This window comes from Catharus ustulatus, chromosome 31, assembly GCF_009819885.2.
Source record: "Catharus ustulatus isolate bCatUst1 chromosome 31, bCatUst1.pri.v2, whole genome shotgun sequence".
NCBI classification, from domain to species: domain Eukaryota; kingdom Metazoa; phylum Chordata; class Aves; order Passeriformes; family Turdidae; genus Catharus; species Catharus ustulatus.
Window position 1 is genome coordinate 553,952 of NC_046251.1, and position 18,278 is coordinate 572,229.

General features: G+C 60.8%; 1 protein-coding gene across 1 annotated transcript in view; it reads right to left on the bottom strand.

Moving 5' to 3' along the window:
* Positions 1-18,278, bottom strand: part of ITGA5 (integrin subunit alpha 5) — a 35,597-nt gene that overhangs the window by 10,928 nt on the left and 6,391 nt on the right. The window contains 15 exon segments of the mRNA XM_033083089.1: positions 774-911; positions 4,185-4,354; positions 5,856-5,911; positions 7,352-7,456; positions 7,843-7,888; positions 9,329-9,520; positions 10,083-10,303; positions 11,161-11,217; positions 12,259-12,311; positions 12,445-12,488; positions 12,799-12,843; positions 12,959-13,084; positions 14,873-14,918; positions 16,745-16,806; positions 18,002-18,128. Coding sequence (XP_032938980.1) covers positions 774-911; positions 4,185-4,354; positions 5,856-5,911; positions 7,352-7,456; positions 7,843-7,888; positions 9,329-9,520; positions 10,083-10,303; positions 11,161-11,217; positions 12,259-12,311; positions 12,445-12,488; positions 12,799-12,843; positions 12,959-13,084; positions 14,873-14,918; positions 16,745-16,806; positions 18,002-18,128 — 1,488 coding nt within the window.

Sequence of the window (18,278 nt, forward strand, 5' to 3'; positions counted from 1 at the left end):
TCAGGGCGAGAGGGACACGGGGACACGGCTGAGGGGACACGGGGACACGGGGACACGGGGACACGGGGACACGGGGACATCAGCGAGATGGGGGACATGGGGACACTGGGTGGCACAGCGTGACATGGGGGTGAGCTGGGGGTCACAGGAGGGACAAATCAGCGACACAGAGGTGGCACAGGTGACACAGTGACACAGGTGACACGGTGACACAGAGGTGACACAGAGGTGACACAGAGGTGGCACAGTGACACAGGTGACACAGGTGACACGGTGACACAGAGGTGACACAGAGGTGGCACAGTGACACAGGTGACACAGGTGACACGGTGACACAGGTGACACACAGGTGACACAGGTGACACACAGGTGACACACAGGTGACACACAGGTGACACACAGTGACACAGAGGTGACACACAGTGACACAGGTGACACAGGTGACACAGAGGTGACACAGTGACACACAGGTGACACACAGGTGACACAGGTGACACACAGGTGACACAGAGGTGGCACAGGTGACACACAGGTGACACACAGGTGACACAGGTGACAGTGACATTGTGACACAGGTGACACAGGTGACACACAGGTGACACAGGTGACACAGAGGTGACACAGGTGACACAGGTGACACACAGGTGACACAGGTGACAGTGACATTGTGACACAGGTGACACAGGTGACACACAGGTGACACAGGTGACACACAGGTGACACAGGTGACACAGGTGACACACAGGTGACACAGGTGACAGTGCCACGCCTACCTTGGCCTCCAGGCGCGTGCGCGTGCTCGGCGCCAGCAGCGGGGACAGCCCCGGCGGGGGAGGGGACACGGCCGGGTCCAGTGACAGCGACAGCGACACCGGGATGGGCGACAGCTTGTCCCGGAACTCGGACTCGTTCTGGGGACAGGGACAGGGACAGGGACAGGAGTGGCACCGGGGGTGTTTTTGGGGTCCCAGAGGTATTGTCGGGTTATTTTCGGGTGGTTTTTTGGTTATTTTCGGGTTGTTTTGGGGTTGTTTTTTGGATTTTTTGGGCTGTTTTGGGGTCCCGACTGTGTTTTTTCGGGTTATTTTTTGGTTCTTTTGGGGTCCCAGGAGTGTTTTCGGGTAATTTTCGGGTTATTTTCCGGTTATTTTTTGGTTCTTTTGGGGTCCCAGGAGTGTTCTCGGGTTGTTTTCGGGTTATTGTCGGGTTATTTTCGGGTTGTCTTCGGGTTGTTTTTCGGTTGTTTTGGGGTCCCGACTGTGTTTTTTAGGGTCCCGGGGGTGTTTTTGGGCTGTTTTGGGGTCCTGGGGGTGTTTTTTGGGGTCCCGGGGGTATTTTCGGGTTGTTTTGGGGTCGCAGGAGTGTTTTCGGGTAATTTTCGGGTTATTTTCCGGTTATTTTTGGGTTGTTTCGGGGTTGTTACGGGGTCCCGTGGGTGTTTTTGGGGTCCCGGGGTTGTTTTGGGGTCGCAGGGGTGTTTTTGGGTTGTCTTCGGGTTATTTTCGGGTTGTTTTTGGGGTCCCAGGATTGTTTTCGGGTAATTTTCGGGTTATTTTCCGGTTATTTTCGGGTTGTTTTGGGGTTGTTTTGGGGTCCCGGGGGTGTTTTCGGGTTGTTTTGGGGTCCTGGGTGTATTTTCGGGTTATTTTCGGGTTATTTTTGGTTGTTTCCATGTTGTTTTTGGGTTATTTTCGGATTGTTTTGGGGTCCCGGGGATGTTTTTGGGGTCCCGGAGGTATTTTCGGGTTATTGTCGGGTTATTTTCGGGTTGTTTTTGGGGTCCCAGGATTGTTTTCGGGTAATTTTCGGGTTATTTTCGGGTTGTTTTGGGGTCCTGGGGGTGTTTTTGGGTTGTCTTCGGGTTATTTTTGGATTGTTTTGGGGTCCCAGGAGTGTTTTCGGATTGTTTTCAGGTTATTTGCGGGTTGTGTTTTGGTTGATTTCGGGCTGTTTTGGGGTCCCGGCTGTGTTTTTTGGGGTCCCGGGGGTATTTTCGGTTATTTCAGGTTATTTTAGGATATTTTAGGACATTTTTGGGATATTTTTGTGTCCCTTACCCTGAGGAACACCCCCAGTGTCCGGCACCGCGGGGTCCGGGTGTGATTTGGGATATTTTGGGTTATTTTGGGTTATTTCAGGTTATTTTGGATTATTTTAGGATATTTTTTGTATATTTTGGGATATTTTGGGTTCCTTACCCTGAGGAACACCCCCAGTGTCCGGCACCGCGGGGTCCCAGGGGTGATTTAGGATATTTTGGATTATTTTAGGATATTTTTAGGATATTTTTTGTCCCTTACCCTGAGGAACACCTCCAGCGTGCGGCACCTCGGGGTCCGGGTGTGATTTAGGATATTTCAGGTTATTTTAGGATATTTTTGGATTATTTCAGGTTATTTTAGGATATTTCAGGATATTTTTTTGTCCCTTACCCTGAGGAACACCCCCAGTGTCCGGCACCGCGGGGTCCGGGTGTGATTTGGGATATTTTGGATTATTTTGGGTTATTTTAGGATATTTTGGGTTATTTCAGGTTATTTTAGGATATTTTAGGTTATTTTAGGATATTTCAGGATATTTTAGGATATTTTTGATATATTTTTTTGTCCCTTACCCTGAGGTACACCCCCAGTGTCCGGCACCGCGGGGTCCCGGTGTGATTTGGGATATTTTAGGATATTTTGGATTATTTTAGGATATTTTGGATTATTTTAGGATATTTTTTGTCCCTTACCCTGAGGAACACCCCCAGTGTCCGGCACCTCGGGGTCTGGGTGTGATTTGGATTATTTCAGGTTATTTTAGGATATTTTTTGGGATATTTGGGGTTATTTTGGGATATTTTGGATTATTTTAGGATATTTTGGATTATTTTAGGATATTTTTTTGTCCCTTACCCTCAGGTACACCCCCAGTGTCCGGCACCTCGGGGTCCGGGTGTGATTTGGGTTATTTTAGGATATTTTGGATTATTTCAGGTTATTTTAGGATATTTTAGGATATTTTTTTGTCCCTTACCCTCAGGTACACCCCCAGTGTCCGGCACCTCGGGGTCCCGATGTATTTTGGGTTATTTCAGGTTATTTCAGGATATTTTGGATTATTTTAGGATATTTTTGGGTTATTTTGGGGTCCCTTACCCTGAGGAACACCCCCAGTGTCCGGCACCTCGGGGTCCCGGTGTGATTTAGGATATTTTGGATTATTTTGGATTATTTTGGATTATTTTGGGATATTTTTTGGGATATTTTGGGGTTCCTTACCCTCAGGTACACCCCCAGTGTCCGGCACCTCGGGGTCCCGGTGTGATTTGGGATATTTTGGATTATTTCAGGATATTTTAGGATATTTTTGGGTTATTTTGTGTCCCTTACCCTCAGGAACACCCCCAGTGTCCGGCACCTCGGGGTCTGGGTGTGATTTGGGATATTTTAGGATATTTTGGGTTATTTCAGGCTATTTTAGGATATTTTAGGATATTTTGGATTATTTTAGGATATTTTTGGGATATTTTGGATTATTTTTTGTCCCTTACCCTGAGGTACACCCCCAGTGTCCGGCACCTCGGGGTCCCGGTGTGATTTAGGATATTTCAGGATATTTTAGGATATTTTAGGATATTTTAGGATATTTTTGGGATATTTTGGGATATTTTTGTGTCCCTTACCCTCAGGTACACCCCCAGTGTCCGGCACCTCGGGGTCCCGGTGTGATTTAGGATATTTTGGATTATTTCAGGTTATTTCAGGTTATTTTGGATTATTTCAGGATATTTTAGGATATTTTTGATATATTTTTTTGTTCCTTACCCTCAGGTACACGGCCAGTGTCCGGCACCTCGGGGTCCCGGTGTGATTTAGGATATTTCAGGTTATTTTTGGGTTATTTCAGGTTATTTTAGGATATTTTGGGTTGGTTTTGGGTTATTTTTGGTTATTTTGGGGTTCCTTACCCTGAGGTACACCCCCAGTGTCCGGCACCGCGGGGTCCCGGTGTGATTTGGGATATTTTGGATTATTTTAGGATATTTTAGGATATTTTAGGATATTTTTTGGGATATTTTGTGTCCCTTACCCTGAGGTACACCCCCAGTGTCCGGCACTGCGGGGTCCGGGTGTGATTTGGGATATTTTGGATTATTTCAGGTTATTTTGGGATATTTTTGTTATTTTGGGGTTCCTTACCCTCAGGTACACCCCCAGTGTCCGGCACCTCGGGGTCCCCCCGTTGGGCACCTCCAGGCTCAGGTTCCGGGTGGGGGAGGGGAGCGCCCCCCCCGCGCCCCCCCCCAGGAACAGCGCGCGCCGCGACCCCCCCGGCTTGGGCGCGTCCACGGAGAGCTCCAGAGCCAGCCCTGGCGACAGGGGACACACGGGGGACACAGGGGGGACAGAGAGGGGACAGACAGGGGACAGGGGACACAGGGGACAGGGGACAGGGGACAGAGAGGGGACAGAGAGGGGACAGAGCGGGGACACACAGGGGACATGGGACACAGAGGGGACACACAGGGGACACACGGGGGACAGAGAGGGGACAGAGAGGGGACAGGGGACACACGGGGGACAGGGGACAGAGAGGGGACAGCGGGGGGGACAGGGGACACACAGGGGACAGGGGACAGAGAGGGGACAGGGGACACACAGGGGACAGGGGGACAGAGCGGGGACAGACAGGGGACAGGGGACACGGTGGGGACAGGGGGACAGAGAGGGGACACACAGGGGACAGGGGACACACAGGGGACACACGGGGGACACACAGGGGACAGAGAGGGGACAGGGGACAGGGGGACACGTGGACACGGGGACAGGGGACACACAGGAGACAGGGGACAGAGAGGGGACAGAGAGGGGACAGAGAGGGGACAGAGAGGGGACAGAGAGGGGACAGGGGACAGGGGGACAGGGGACACACAGGCGACACAAGGACAGGGGACAGAGAGGGGACAGAGAGGGGACAGGGGACAGGGGGACAGGGGACACACAGGCGACACAAGGACAGGGGACAGAGAGGGGACAGGGTACACAGAGGGGACAGAGCGGGGACACGGGGACAGGGGGACAGCGGGGACAGAAAGAGGACAGAGAGGGGACAGCGAGGGGACAGGGGACAGACAGGGGACACCACGGGGACAGACAGGGGACACAGAGGGGACAGGGGACACACAGGGGACAGAGAGGGGACAGGGGGACACGGGGACAGCGAGGGGACACGTCAGGGACAGGGGGACAGGGGACGGGGGGGACAGAGAGGGGACAGCGAGAGGACACGGGGACAGGGGACACAGAGGGGACAGCGGGGACAGGGGGGACAGAGAGGGGACACCACAGGAACACGGGAACAGCGCGGGGACAGAGAGGGGACAGAGCGGGGACACACAGGGGACAGAGAGGGGACACAGAGGGGACAGCGAGGGGACACCACAGGGACACGAGGACAGCGAGAGGACAGAGAGGGGACAGGGGGACAGAGAGGGGACACGTCAGGGACACCACAGGACACCACGACACAGCGGGGACACGTCGGGGACAGCCCCCGTGTCCCCGTGGTGTCCCCATGGCTGCCCTGTCCCCCTCGGGATGTCCCCGTTTGTCCCCGCGATTCATTCCCTCCATGTCCCCTGTCCAGCTGATGTCCCCGTGTCCCTCCCAATGTCCCCTCCCCTGTCCCCCCCGTGTCCCCCCGCTGTCCCCGTGTCCCCTCCCCAGTGTCCCCGCTGTCCTCCCCCCCGGTGTCCCCTCCCGGTGTCCCCTCCCCGATGTCCCCCTGTCCCCCCGCTGTCCCGATGTCCCCTCCCGGTGTCTCCGTGTCCCCCTCGCTGTCCCCGTGTCCCCTCCCCACTGTCCCCTCACCGATGGGCCCGGGCAGGTGACGTCCCGAGGCGTTCAGGCAGAAGGTGACATTGACACTGCGGGGAGGGGACACAGGGGTGGCACCGTGAGCCCCTCGGTGTCCCCAGTTCCACCCCAGTGTCCCCAGTTCCACCTCAATGTCCCCAATTCCCTCCTCCCCAGTGTCCCCATGTCCCCCTCTCCTGTCCCAATGTCCCCCCCACTCCCAATTCCCCACCCACTGTCCCCAATTCCCCTCCCAGTGTCCCCTCTCTGTCCCCGCTGTCCCCTCCCTGTCCCCGCTGTCCCCTCCCTGTCCCTGTCCCCGTCCCTGTCCCCTGTCCCACCATGGCACCGCCTGTCCCGTGTCCCCTGTCCCTGTCCCCATTGTCCCCTGTCCCCGCTGTCCCCTGTCCCCTCCCTGTCCCACCATGGCACCGCCTGTCCCCTGTCCCTGTCACTGTCCCTGTCCCCGTTGTCCCCTCCCTGTCGCACCACGGCACTGCCCGTGCCCATGTCCCCCGTGTCCCCATTGTCCCCTGTCCCCTCCCTGTCGCACCACGGCACCGCGTGTCCCGTGCCCATGTCCCCCATGTCCCCATTGTCCCCTCGCTGTCCCCATGTCCCCATTGTCCCCTCCCTGTCCCCATTGTCCCCTCGCTGTCCTCCCTGTCCCTGTCGCACCACGGCACCACGTGTCCCCTGTCCCTGTCCCCTGTCCCCACTGTCCCCTGTCCCCACTGTCCCCTGTCCCACCATGGCACCGCGTGTCCCGTGCCCATGTCCCTGTCCCCTCCCTGTCCCCATTGTCCCCATTGTCCCATGTCCCTGTCCCCTGTCCCCTGTCCCCTGTCCCCACTGTCCCCATTGTCCCCTCCCTGTCCCCTGTCCCTGTCCTACCATGGCACCGCCTGTCCCATGTCCCCTCCCTGTCCCCTCTCTGTCCCCATTCTCCCCTCCCTGTCCCCATTGTCCCCATTGTCCCCTCCGTGTCCCCATTGTCCCCTGTCCCCATTGTCCCCTCGCTGTCCCCACTGTCCCCATTGTCCCCTCTCTCACACCACGGCACCGCGTGTCCCGTGCCCATGTCCCCTGTCCCCTCCCTGTCCCCATTGTCCCCATTGTCCCCTCGCTGTCCCCTGTCCCCTGTCCCTGTCCCCATTGTCCCCATTGTCCCCTGTCCCCATTGTCCCCTGTCCCTGTCGCACCACGGCACCGCGTGTCCCGTGCCCATGTCCCCCGTGTCCCCACTGTCCCCACTGTCCCCTCTCTCGCACCACGGCACCGCGTGTCCCGTGCCCATGTCCCTGTCCCCCGTGTCCCCATTGTCCCCATTGTCCCCTCGCTGTCCCCATTGTCCCCTGTCCCCTGTCCCCTGTCCCCACTGTCCCCTCTCTCGCACCATGGCACCGCGTGTCCCGTGCCCATGTCCCCTGTCCCCTCTGTGTCCCCATTGTCCCCTGGCTGTCCCCATGTTCCCTGTCCCCTCCCTGTCCCCACTGTCCCCTCTCTCGCACCACGGCACGGCGTGTCCCGTGGCCAGGACGCAGCCGCGCTCCTCGGGGTTGATCATGGTGGGGACAATGGCCAGGGTGGCGCTGGCGTGGACAATGGGGCGACCCCTGGGGGGGGACAGAGGGTCAGGGACACCCCGGGGACACCACAGGGGGTGACACAGGTGACACAGGGGTGACACAGGGGTGACACAGAGGGTCAGGGACACCCCCGGACCCCCCAGGGGACACAGAGGTGACACAGGGGTGACACAGAGGGTCAGGGACACCCCCAGGACCCCCAGAGGGTGACAGAGGTGACACAGAGGTGACACAGGGGTGACACAGAGGGTCAGGGACACCCCCGGACACCCCTGGGGGTGACAGAGGTGACACAGGGGTGACACAGAGGTGACACAGAGGTGACACAGGGGTGACACAGAGGGTCAGGGACACCCCCGGACCCCCCAGGGGTGACATAGAGGTGACACAGAGGTGACATGGGTGACACTCACCTGTACACCAGCGCCGTGTCCGCCCCGAAGGCGCCAACGAGGAGATCTGAGGGGACAGAGGGGTCAGGGGGGGACAAAGGGACAGCGGGGGGTCGAGGGGACAAAGGGACAGCGGGGGGGACAAAGGGACAGCGGGGGGGACAAAGGGACAGCGGGGGGACAGGTGGACATCGGGGGGACATGGTGGGGACAGGGACAGAGAAAGGGACAAAGGGACATCGAGGGGGGCTGAGGGGGATCAGGGGGACATCGGGGAGGACAGGGGACAGGGACAGAGGACACAGGGACAGGGGGACGTCGAGGGGACATCGAGGGGACATCGGGACAGAGGGGACGGGGCGAATGGAGGGAGACAGGGGACAGGACAGGGGCAGGAGGGACATCGGGGGGACATCGGGACAGGGACAGAGGACACAGGGACAGGGTAGCCGTTGTGTGGGGTGACAGAGGGATGACACAGGTGACACAGGGAGGTGACAATGAGGTGACACAGGTGACACAGGAGGGGACATTACCCGGGTATTCGTTGTGTGGGGGATGGCAGGGGTGACAATGAGGTGACAATGAGGTGACAATGAGGTGACAGGGGTGACACAGGAGGTGACAATGAGGTGACAGGGAGGTGACAGTGACACAGGGAGGTGACACAGGAGGGGACATTACCCGGGTAGCCGTTGTGGGAGGGTCACAGGGAGGTGGCAGAGGGAGGTGACAATGAGGTGACAGAGGTGACACAGGGGACATTACCCGGGTATCCGTTGTGGGGGTGGGCACAGGGAGGTGACAATGAGGTGACAGGGAGGTGACAGTGACACAGGGAGGTGACACAGGGGACATTACCCGGGTCCCCGTTGTGGGGGTGGGCACAGGGGGATCGCAGGGAGGTGACAATGAGGTGACAATGAGGTGACAATGAGGTGACACAGGTGACACAGGAGGTGACACAGGTGACAGAGGTGACAATGAGGTGACAATGAGGTGACAGTGCCATTACCCGGGTATCCATTGTGGGGGGGTCACAGGGGGATGACAGGGGTGACACAGGGAGGTGACAGAGGTGACAGAGGTGACACAGGTGACATTACCCGGGTACCCGTTGTGTGGGGGATGACAGAGGTGACACAGGGAGGTGACACAGGAGGTGACAGGGAGGTGACAATGAGGTGACAATGAGGTGACAATGAGGTGACAGAGGTGACACAGCGCCATTACCCGGGTATCCATTGTGGGGGGGTTACAGGGATGACACAGGGAGGTGACAATGAGGTGACACAGGTGACAGGGGAGGTGACACAGGTGCCATTACCCGGGTACCCGTTGTGGGAGGGGTCACAGGGGTGACACAGGGAGGTGACAATGACGTGACAGAGGTGACAATGGGGTGACACAGGTGACAGGGGAGGTGACAGAGAGGACATTACCCGGGTAGCCGTTGTGGGGGGGGTTACAGGGGTGACACAGGAGGTGACACAGGAGGGGACATTACCCGGGTAGCCGTTGCCGTCCAGGTCGCTGCCCCCCCTGAGCGCGGCCCCGAAGAAGTCGGGTTGGCTCCGGGGTCCCCCCAGCCCCCGCAGGACCTGGGCGGGGCGGGGGCGCAGCCCCGAGACCCCCCCCCGGAAAATGAACACGAGCCCGCGGCGACCGTCCGAGCCCAGGGGGGCACCCACGGCCACGTCTGGGGAGGGAGGGGCAGGGGTCAGGGGTCAGGGGTCAGGGGTCAGGGGGCAGGGGTCAGGGGTCAGGGGGGAAGGGACCCCCCCGGAGCAGAGAGGGAGGTGGTGACCACCTCAAAATCACCCAAAAATTCACCCCAAAATAACCCCAAAATAACCCCAAAATCCCCCCAAAATCACCCCAAAATCCCCCCCAAAATAACCCCAAAATCGCCCCAAAATCACCTCAAAATCACCCCAAAATAACTCCAAAATCACCCCAAAATCACCCCAAAATCACCCCAAAATAACCCCAAAATCACCCCAAAATAACCCCAAAATCACCCCAAAATCCCCCCCAAAATCCCCCCAAAATCCACCCTAAAATAACCCCAAAATAACCCCAAAATCCCCCCCAAAATCACCCCAGAAGCAGAGAGGGGCCACGACCACCCCCAGAACCCCCCAAAACCCCCCCAGAAACTCCCCAAAATCCCCCCCGTACCCCACAGACCCCCCCAAATGCCCCCCAACCCCCCCCAGACCCCTCTATAACCCCCCCCCGCCCCCCCCCCCCCCCGGTACCGTTGTATCCGTCCCGGTCCAGGTCCCCCAGGGGGGCGATGGCGCTGCCGAACCTCCCGAACTCGTGGGCTCCGGTCAGGGGGGGCTGGGGGGGCTGGGGGGGGTCTCGGGCCCCTCCCTCACCCCCCTGCAGGTACAGGTACACCCGGCCCAGCTCCCGAGCCCCCCCGGCCCCGCTGCGGGCCATGAACAGGGGGGCGCCCACCAGGAGATCCGTGAGGCTGGGGGACATGGGGAGGGGGTTAGGGGGATTTGGGGGGAATTTGGGGGGGTCAGGGGGGGTCAGGGGGGTCAGGAGGGGGGGCCATGAACAGGGGGGCGCCCACCAGGAGGTCTGTCAGCCTGGGGGACATGGGGAGGGGTCAGGGGGGGGTCTGGGGGGGTCACTGAGCCAGTTTGGGGGGTCAGGAGTGGGGGGCCATGAACAGGGGGGCGCCCCACCAGGAGATCCGTGAGCCTGGGGAGGGGGCACGGGGGGTCAGGGGGGGTCTGGGGGGTCACTGAGACATTTTGGGGGGGTCAGGGGGGTCTGGGGGGGATTTGGAGGGGATTTAGGGGGGTCTGGGTGTGTCACTGAGCCATTTTGGGGGGCATGGGGGGGTCAGGGGGGGATTTGGGGAGGGTCAGAGGGGTCAGGGGGGCGCCCACCAGGAGATCCGTGAGGCTGGGGAGGGGGCACGGGGGATTAGGGGAGGATTTGGGGGGGTCTGGGGGTTTAGGGGGGTCCCGGGGCTGTCTCAGGAAGGTCCCAGGGGGGTTCTGGGGGTTCTGGGAAGGTCTCAGAGGGTCCTGGGAGTTTTTTGGGGGGGTCCTGGGGATGTCCCAAGGTGTTCCAGGGGGTCCCAGGGGGGTTTTGGGGGTTCTGGGGGGGGTCCCGGGGGGGTTTTTCGGGGGGTCCCGGGGGTCTTAGGGGTTTTGGTGATTCCAGGGATGTCTCAGGGGGATCCCAGGGTGGTTCTGGGGAGGTCCCGGGGGGTTTTTGGGGGTCCCAGGGGTCCCTGGAGTTTTGGGGGGGGGGGTCCCGGGGGGGTTTTTGGGGGGGTCCAGGGGGTTTTTTGGGGGTCCCGGGGTCCCTCACCCGTCGTTGTTGACGTCGGTGGCCGCCACGGCGTAGCCGAAGTACGAGGCCATCTGGGGGGGGGAGGGGGGGGCGATGTGGGGGCTGCGACCCCCAGGACCCCCCAGGATCCCCCCAAAACCCCCCAGGCCCCCAAAAAAACCCCTCAGGACCCCCCCAAACCCTCCCAGGACCCCCCAAGAACACACCAGGACCTTCCAGGACCCCAAATCCCCCCCAGACCCTTTCAGGACCCCCCAAACCCCCCTCAGGACCCCAAAAATATCCCCCAGAACCCCCCAACCCCCCCCAAGAACACCCCAGGACCCTCCAGGACCCCCAAAATCCCCCAAAAACCTCCCAGGACCCCCCCAAAATCTCCCTCAGGACCCCGCGGGACCCCCCCAAAACCCACTCAGGATCCCCAAAAAACCCTCAGGACCCCCCAGGACCCCTCAAACCTCCCCAAGGACACCCCAGGACCCCCCAAAAGCCTCCTAGGACCCCCAAAACCCCCTCAGGACCCCCCCCAGGACCTCCCAGGACCCCTCAAACCTCCCCAAAATCCTGTCAGGACCCCCCAAGGACATCCCAGGACCCTTCAGGACCCCAAAAAAACCCCCCAAAATCCCCTCAGAATCCCCCAAACCCCCCTAAGGACACCCCAGGACCCCAAAAAAACCTCCCCAAACCCCTCCAGGACCCCCAAAATCTCCCTCAGGACCCCCCAGGACCCCCCCCAAAACCTACTCGGGACCCCAAAAAAACCCTCAGGACCCCCCCAGGACCCCCCACGACCCCCTCAAACCTCCCCAAGGACACCCCAGGACCCCCCAAAACCTCCCCAAAGTCCCCTCAGGATACCCCAACCCCCCCCAAGGACAGCCCACGACCCCCCAGGACCCCCAAAACCCCTCCAAGGTCAGCCCGGGACCCTCCAGGACCCCAAAAATATCCCCCAGAACCCCCCCAAATCCCCCCACGACCCCCAAATTCCCTCTCAGGATCCCCCCAAAACCCCCCAAAAACCTCCCAGGACCCCCCAAAAAACCCCCCAGGACCCCCCCCAAACCCCCCCAAACCCCCCCAGCCCCCCCCAACCCCCCCCGGCCCCACCTGCTCCCCGAGAAGTTGTACAGGGACCTCATGTTGGAGCCGTTGAGGATGGTGACCTGGGGACAGCGAGGGGACAGCGAGGGGACAACGGGGGTGACACTGAGACAGTGGGGGGGGGACACCGGCACCGGGACCCCCCAGTGCCCCCCAGTGTCCCCAAATGTCCCCAAGTGTCACAGCCCCACTTACATAGCCATAGGTGAGGTTGCCCTTGGGGACACCGGCCACGAAATCTGTGGGGACAGAGGGGACAGAGGGACAGAGGGACAGGGGACAGAGGGACAGGGACAGAGGGACAGAGGGGACAGAGGGACAGAGGGACAGGGGGACAGGGGACAGAGGGACAGGGACAGAGGGGACAGGGGACAGAGGGGACAAAGGGGACAGAGGGACAGGGGACAGAGGGACAGAGGGACAGAGGGACAGAGGGACAGAGGGACAGGGGACAGAGGGGACAAAGGGACACGGGGACACTCTCAGGAGGTGGCCAGGGGGGTGGGGACCCCTTGGTGTCACCCCCAGTGTCACCCCGCTGTCACTCACCTGGCGTGCTGTCACCGCTGAACTCCCCGACGGCCACCGAGTACCCTGGGGGGACACAGAGCTGGCACCGATGTCCCCAATGTCCCTGTCCCCAATGTCCCCAATGTCCCCAGGATGTCCCCAATGTCCCAATGTCCCCAATGTCCCCAATGTCCCATACCCATATAACTGTCATCGTGGCTCGGCGCCGCCTGCCCCGTCTGGAGCTGTCCCGGCACGTCCTGGATCAGGTACTCGGGGAAGTTCCCGGCCGCGATCTGCTCCTGGGTGGCCGACATGACCTGTCCTGGGGGACATTGGGGACATTGGGGACATTGGGGACATGACCTGTCCTGGGGGACATTGGGGACATTGGGGACACTGGGGACATGGCCTGTCCTGGGGGACAGCGGGGACATTGGGGACATTGGGGACACTGGGGACATGACCTGTCCTGGGGGACAGCGGGGACATTGGGGACATTGGGGACATTGGGGACATGACCTGTCCTGGGGGACATTGGGGACATTGGGGACATTGGGGACACTGGGGACATGGCCTGTCCTGGGGGACACTGGGGACATTCAGGACAGGGACAGGGAGGGGACAGTGACAGGGACAGGGAACGGGGACATTGGGGACACTTGGGACACCAGGTCATTGGGCCCAGGTGACACAGGTGACACACAGGTGACACAAGGGACAGGTGACATTAGGGACAGGTGACACTCAGGTGACACAGGTGACACAGGTGGCACAGGTGACACCCAGGTGACATTGGTGACACCCAGGTGACACTCAGGTGACACTCAGGTGACACAGTGACACACAGGAGCACACAGGTGACACACAGGTGACACTCAGGTGACACACAGGTGACACAGTGACACCCAGGTGACACACAGGTGACACAGGTGACACTCAGGTGACACAGGTGACACAGTGACACAGGTGACACCCAGGTGACACAGTGACACACAGGTGACACAGGTGACACCCAGGTGACACAGGTGACACAGGTGACACACAGGTGACACCCAGGTGACACAGGTGACACACAGGTGACACACAGGTGACACAGGTGACACACAGGTGACACAGGTGACACTCAGGTGACACCCAGGTGACACCCAGGTGACACAGGTGACACAGAGGTGACACAGGTGACACAGGTGACACTCAGGTGACACTCAGGTGACACAGGTGACATTAGGGACAGGTGACACACAGGTGACACAGTGACATTGGTGACACACAGTGACACACAGGTGACACACAGGTGACACAGGTGACACACAGGTGACACAGGTGACACTCAGGTGACACCCAGGTGACACCCAGGTGACACCCAGGTGACACTCAGGTGACACTCAGGTGACACAGGTGACACAGGTGACACCCAGGTGACACCCAGGTGACACAGGTGACACAGAGGTGACACAGGTGACACAGGTGACACTCAGGTGACACTCAGGTGACACAGGTGACATTAGGGACAGGTGACACACAGGTGACACAGTGACATTGGTGACACACAGTGACACACAGGTGACACACAGGTGACACAGGTGACACCCAGGTGACACTCAGGTGACACCCAGGTGACACACAGGTGACACACAGGTGACATTAGTGACACAGGTGACACTCAGGTGACACAGTGACACACAGGTGACCCAGGTGACATTAGGAACAGGTGACACAGGTGACACTCAGGTGACACAGTGACACACAGGTGACCCAGGTGACACAGGTGACACTCAGGTGACACAGTGACACACAGGTGACACAGGTGACATTAGGAACAGGTGACACAGATGACACCCAGGTGACACAGGTGACACCCAGGTGACACAGTGACACACAGGTGACACAGGTGACACAGGTGACACACAGGTGACACACAGGTGACACACAGGTGACACAGGTGACACAGTGACACACAGGTGACACAGTGACACACACGGTGACACACAGGTGACACAGGTGACACCCAGGTGACACAGTGACACACAGGTGACACAGGTGACACTCAGGTGACACAGGTGACACAGGTGACACAGGTGACACTCAGGTGTCCCTGTCCCGCTCTCACCTTGCCAGAAGAAGCTCCCGGGCCCCCCCAGCAGCACCCGCCCGCTCTGCGGGGACAGCGCGGGGACATCAGCACGGGACCCCAAAAAAACCCAAAAAAAACCCCAAAAATCCCCCGGGACCCCCCAAAAAAAACCCCCCCCAAAACCCCCCTGAGCCCGGGACCCCCAAAAACCCTAAAACCCCCCCAAAAAAACCCCAAAAACCGCCCTGGGATCCCCACAAAAACCCCAAAAAAAACCCCGGGACCCCCAAAAAAACCCCCAAAAAACCCCAAAAACCCCCCAAAAACCGCCCTGAACCCCCCACGAACCCCCCCTGAGCCCGGGACCCCCAAAAACCCTAAAAACCCCAAAAACCTCCCCAAAAACTGCCCCAAAAACTGCCCTGAACCCACAGAGCCCGGGACCCCCCAAAAACCCCCGGGACCCCAAAAAACCCCAAAATCCCCCCAAAAAAACCCCCAAAACCCCCCGGGACCCCTCCCAAAACTCCCCCAAAAACCCCCTGAACCCGGGACCCCGAAAAACCCCAAAAACCCCCCAAAATCTCCCGGGACCCCCAAAAAAACCCCCGGCACCCCCCAAAAAACCCCCCAAAATCCCCCCAAAAACTGCCCTGAACCCCCCAAAACTCCCCCCTGAGCACAGGAGCCCAAAAACCCCAAAAACCCCAAAACCCCCCGGGACCCCTCCCAAAACCCCCCAAAAAACCCCTGGGACCCCCCAAAAAAACCCCCCAAAACCCCCCCTGAGCCCGAGACCCCCAAAAAACCCCAAAAACCGCCCCAAACCCCCCCAAAAAATTCCCCAAAAAACCCCCTGAGCCGGGGACCCCCAAAAACCCCAAAACCCCCCCAGAATCTCCCCGGACCCCCTAAAAAAACCCCCAAAACCGCTCCAAAACTGCTCAACCCCCCCCCAAAACCCCCCAGAAATCCCCCCAAAAAACGCCCCAAACTCCCCAAACCCCCAAAACCCCCCGGGACCCCCCAAAAACCGCCCCGGAGCCCCCAAAATCCCCCGGGACCCCCAAAACCCGCCCCCAAAAAAACCCCCAAATCACCCCCTGAGCCCCCTAAGTCCAGGACCCCCGGGACCCCCCAAAAAACCCCAAAAACCGCCCCCAAAACCCCCCCGAACCCCACAGGACCCCCCAAATCCCCCCCAAAAACCCCCTCAAAGCCCCCCCCAAACCCCCAAATCCCCCCCAAATCCCCCCCAAATCCCCCCAAACCCCCAAATCCCCCCCAAATCCCCCCCAAATCCCCCCAAGACCCCCAAATCCCCCCCAAATCCCCCTCAAATCCCCCCCAAATCCCCCTCAAATCCCCCCCTAAACCCCTCCCTCGAGCCCCCCCAGACCCCTCAAACCCCCCAAATCCCCCCAAATTCCCCCAAAACCCCTCAAATCCCCCCAAATCCCCCCAAAAAACCGCCTCAAAGACCCCCCCCAAACCCCCAGAACCCCCCCAGACCCCCAAATCCTCCCCAAATCCCCCCCAAGACCCCTCAAACCCCCCCAAATCCCCCCAAATTCCCCCAAAACGCCTCAAATCCCCCCAAATCCCCCCAAAAACCCCCTCAAAGACCCCCCCCAAAACCCAAATCCTCCCCAGACCCCCAAATCCCCCCCAACCCCTCCCTCGAGCCCCCCCAGACCCCTCAAATCTGCCCCAGACCCCAACCCCCCCCCAAATCCCCCCAAAAACCCCCTCAAAGCCCCCCCCCCAAACCCCCAAATCCTCCCCAGACCCCCAAATCCTCCCCAAATCCCCCCCAAGACCCCTCAAATCCCCCCCAAATCTCCCCCAAATCTCCCCCAACCCCTCCCTCGAGCCCCCCCAAATCCCCCCCGGCGCCCCCAGCCCCACCTGGGTGAACTCGGCGCTGAAGCCCCCCTGGCAGTACCCCTGCCCCGCCGCCGAGTTCAGGTCTGGGGGGGCACGGGGGGGTCAGGGGAGGGGTCCCGGGGGGGGCGGGGGGCGTCACCCCCATCCCATCCCCCTCAGGAACCAGGGGGGGTCACCCTGGGGGTCTCAGGGAGGGTTTGGGGAGGAGTCTGTGACACCCACGGGGGCTCTGAGGGGATTTGGGGAGGGTCTGGGGGGCTCTGGAGGTTCTGGGGTGGTCCTGAAGGGTCTGGGGGGGTCCTGGGGGGTCCCTGGGGGGTCCCGGGGGTCTGGGGGCTCCCAGGGGTCTCAGGGAGGATTTGGGGAGGGGTCTGTGACACCCATGGGGGGCTCGGGGGGGATTTGGGGAGGGTCCGGGGGTCTCTGGAGGTTCTGGGGTGGTCCTGAAGGGTCTGGGGTGGCGTCCCTGGGGGTCTCCGGGGGTCTCTGGGGGATTCCCGAGGGGTCCCTGGGGCTCTGGGGGTCCCAACAGTCCCGAGGGTCTTGTGGGGGGGTCTCTGGGGTTCCAAGGGGTCTCTGGGGGGTTCCCGGTGGTCCCGGGGGGGTCCCGGGGGTGGTTCCGGGGGTCCCAGTGATTTGGGGGCGGTCCCAGGGGTCTCTGGCTGTTCCCGGGGGTCTCTGGGGGTGTCCCGGGGGTCTTAGGGGGTGTCCCGGGGGTCTCTGGGGGTGGTCCCGGGGGTCTCAGGGTGTTCCCGGGGGTCTCGGTGATTTGGGGGTTCGCAGGTATTTGGGGGGGGTCCCGGGGGTCTCTGGGACTGTTCCCGGGGGTCCTGGTGATTTGGGGGGGGTCCCGGGGGTCTCTGGGGGTGTTCCCGGGGGTCCCGGGGGTCTCTGGGTGTTCCTGGGGCAGTCCCGGGGGTCTCTGGGGGGGTCTCGTGGGTCTCTGGGAGTGTTCCCGGGGGTCCCGGGGGTCTCTGGCTGTTCCCGGGGGTCTCAGGGATTTGGGGGGGGTCCCGGGGGTGGTCCCGGTGTCTCGGTGATTTGGGGGTGATCCCGGGGGTCTCTGGGGGTGTTCCCGGGGGTCCCAGGGGTCTCTGGGGTGGTCCTGGGGGTCCCGGGGGTCTCTGGCTGTTCCCGGGGGTCTCTGGGGGTGTTCCCGGGGGTCCTGGTGTTCCCGGTGATTTGGGGGGGGTCCCGGGGGTCTCAGGGTGTTCCCGGTGATTTGAGGGGGGTCCCGGGGGTCTCTGGGGGGTCTCAGGGGGGGTCCCGGGGTCTCACCCGAGCGGCAGGGCGCGTACTCCACGAACTTGGAGAAGTTGCCGAGGGACAGGAAGCAGGAGCCCACGGGCTCGCGGGACCCCCCCTCGTCCTTGGGGGGGCTCCAGCTGTACAGGGGGGCGCAGGCCTGGGGGAGGGGCGCCGTGGGGGAGGGGCACGGGGGGGACTCCCCAGTACACCCCAGTAACTCCCAGTGTCCCCCAGTATCCCCCCAGTCCTCCCAGTATCCCCCCAGTATCCCCCAGTGTCCCCCAGTGTTCCCAGTGTCTCCCAGTAT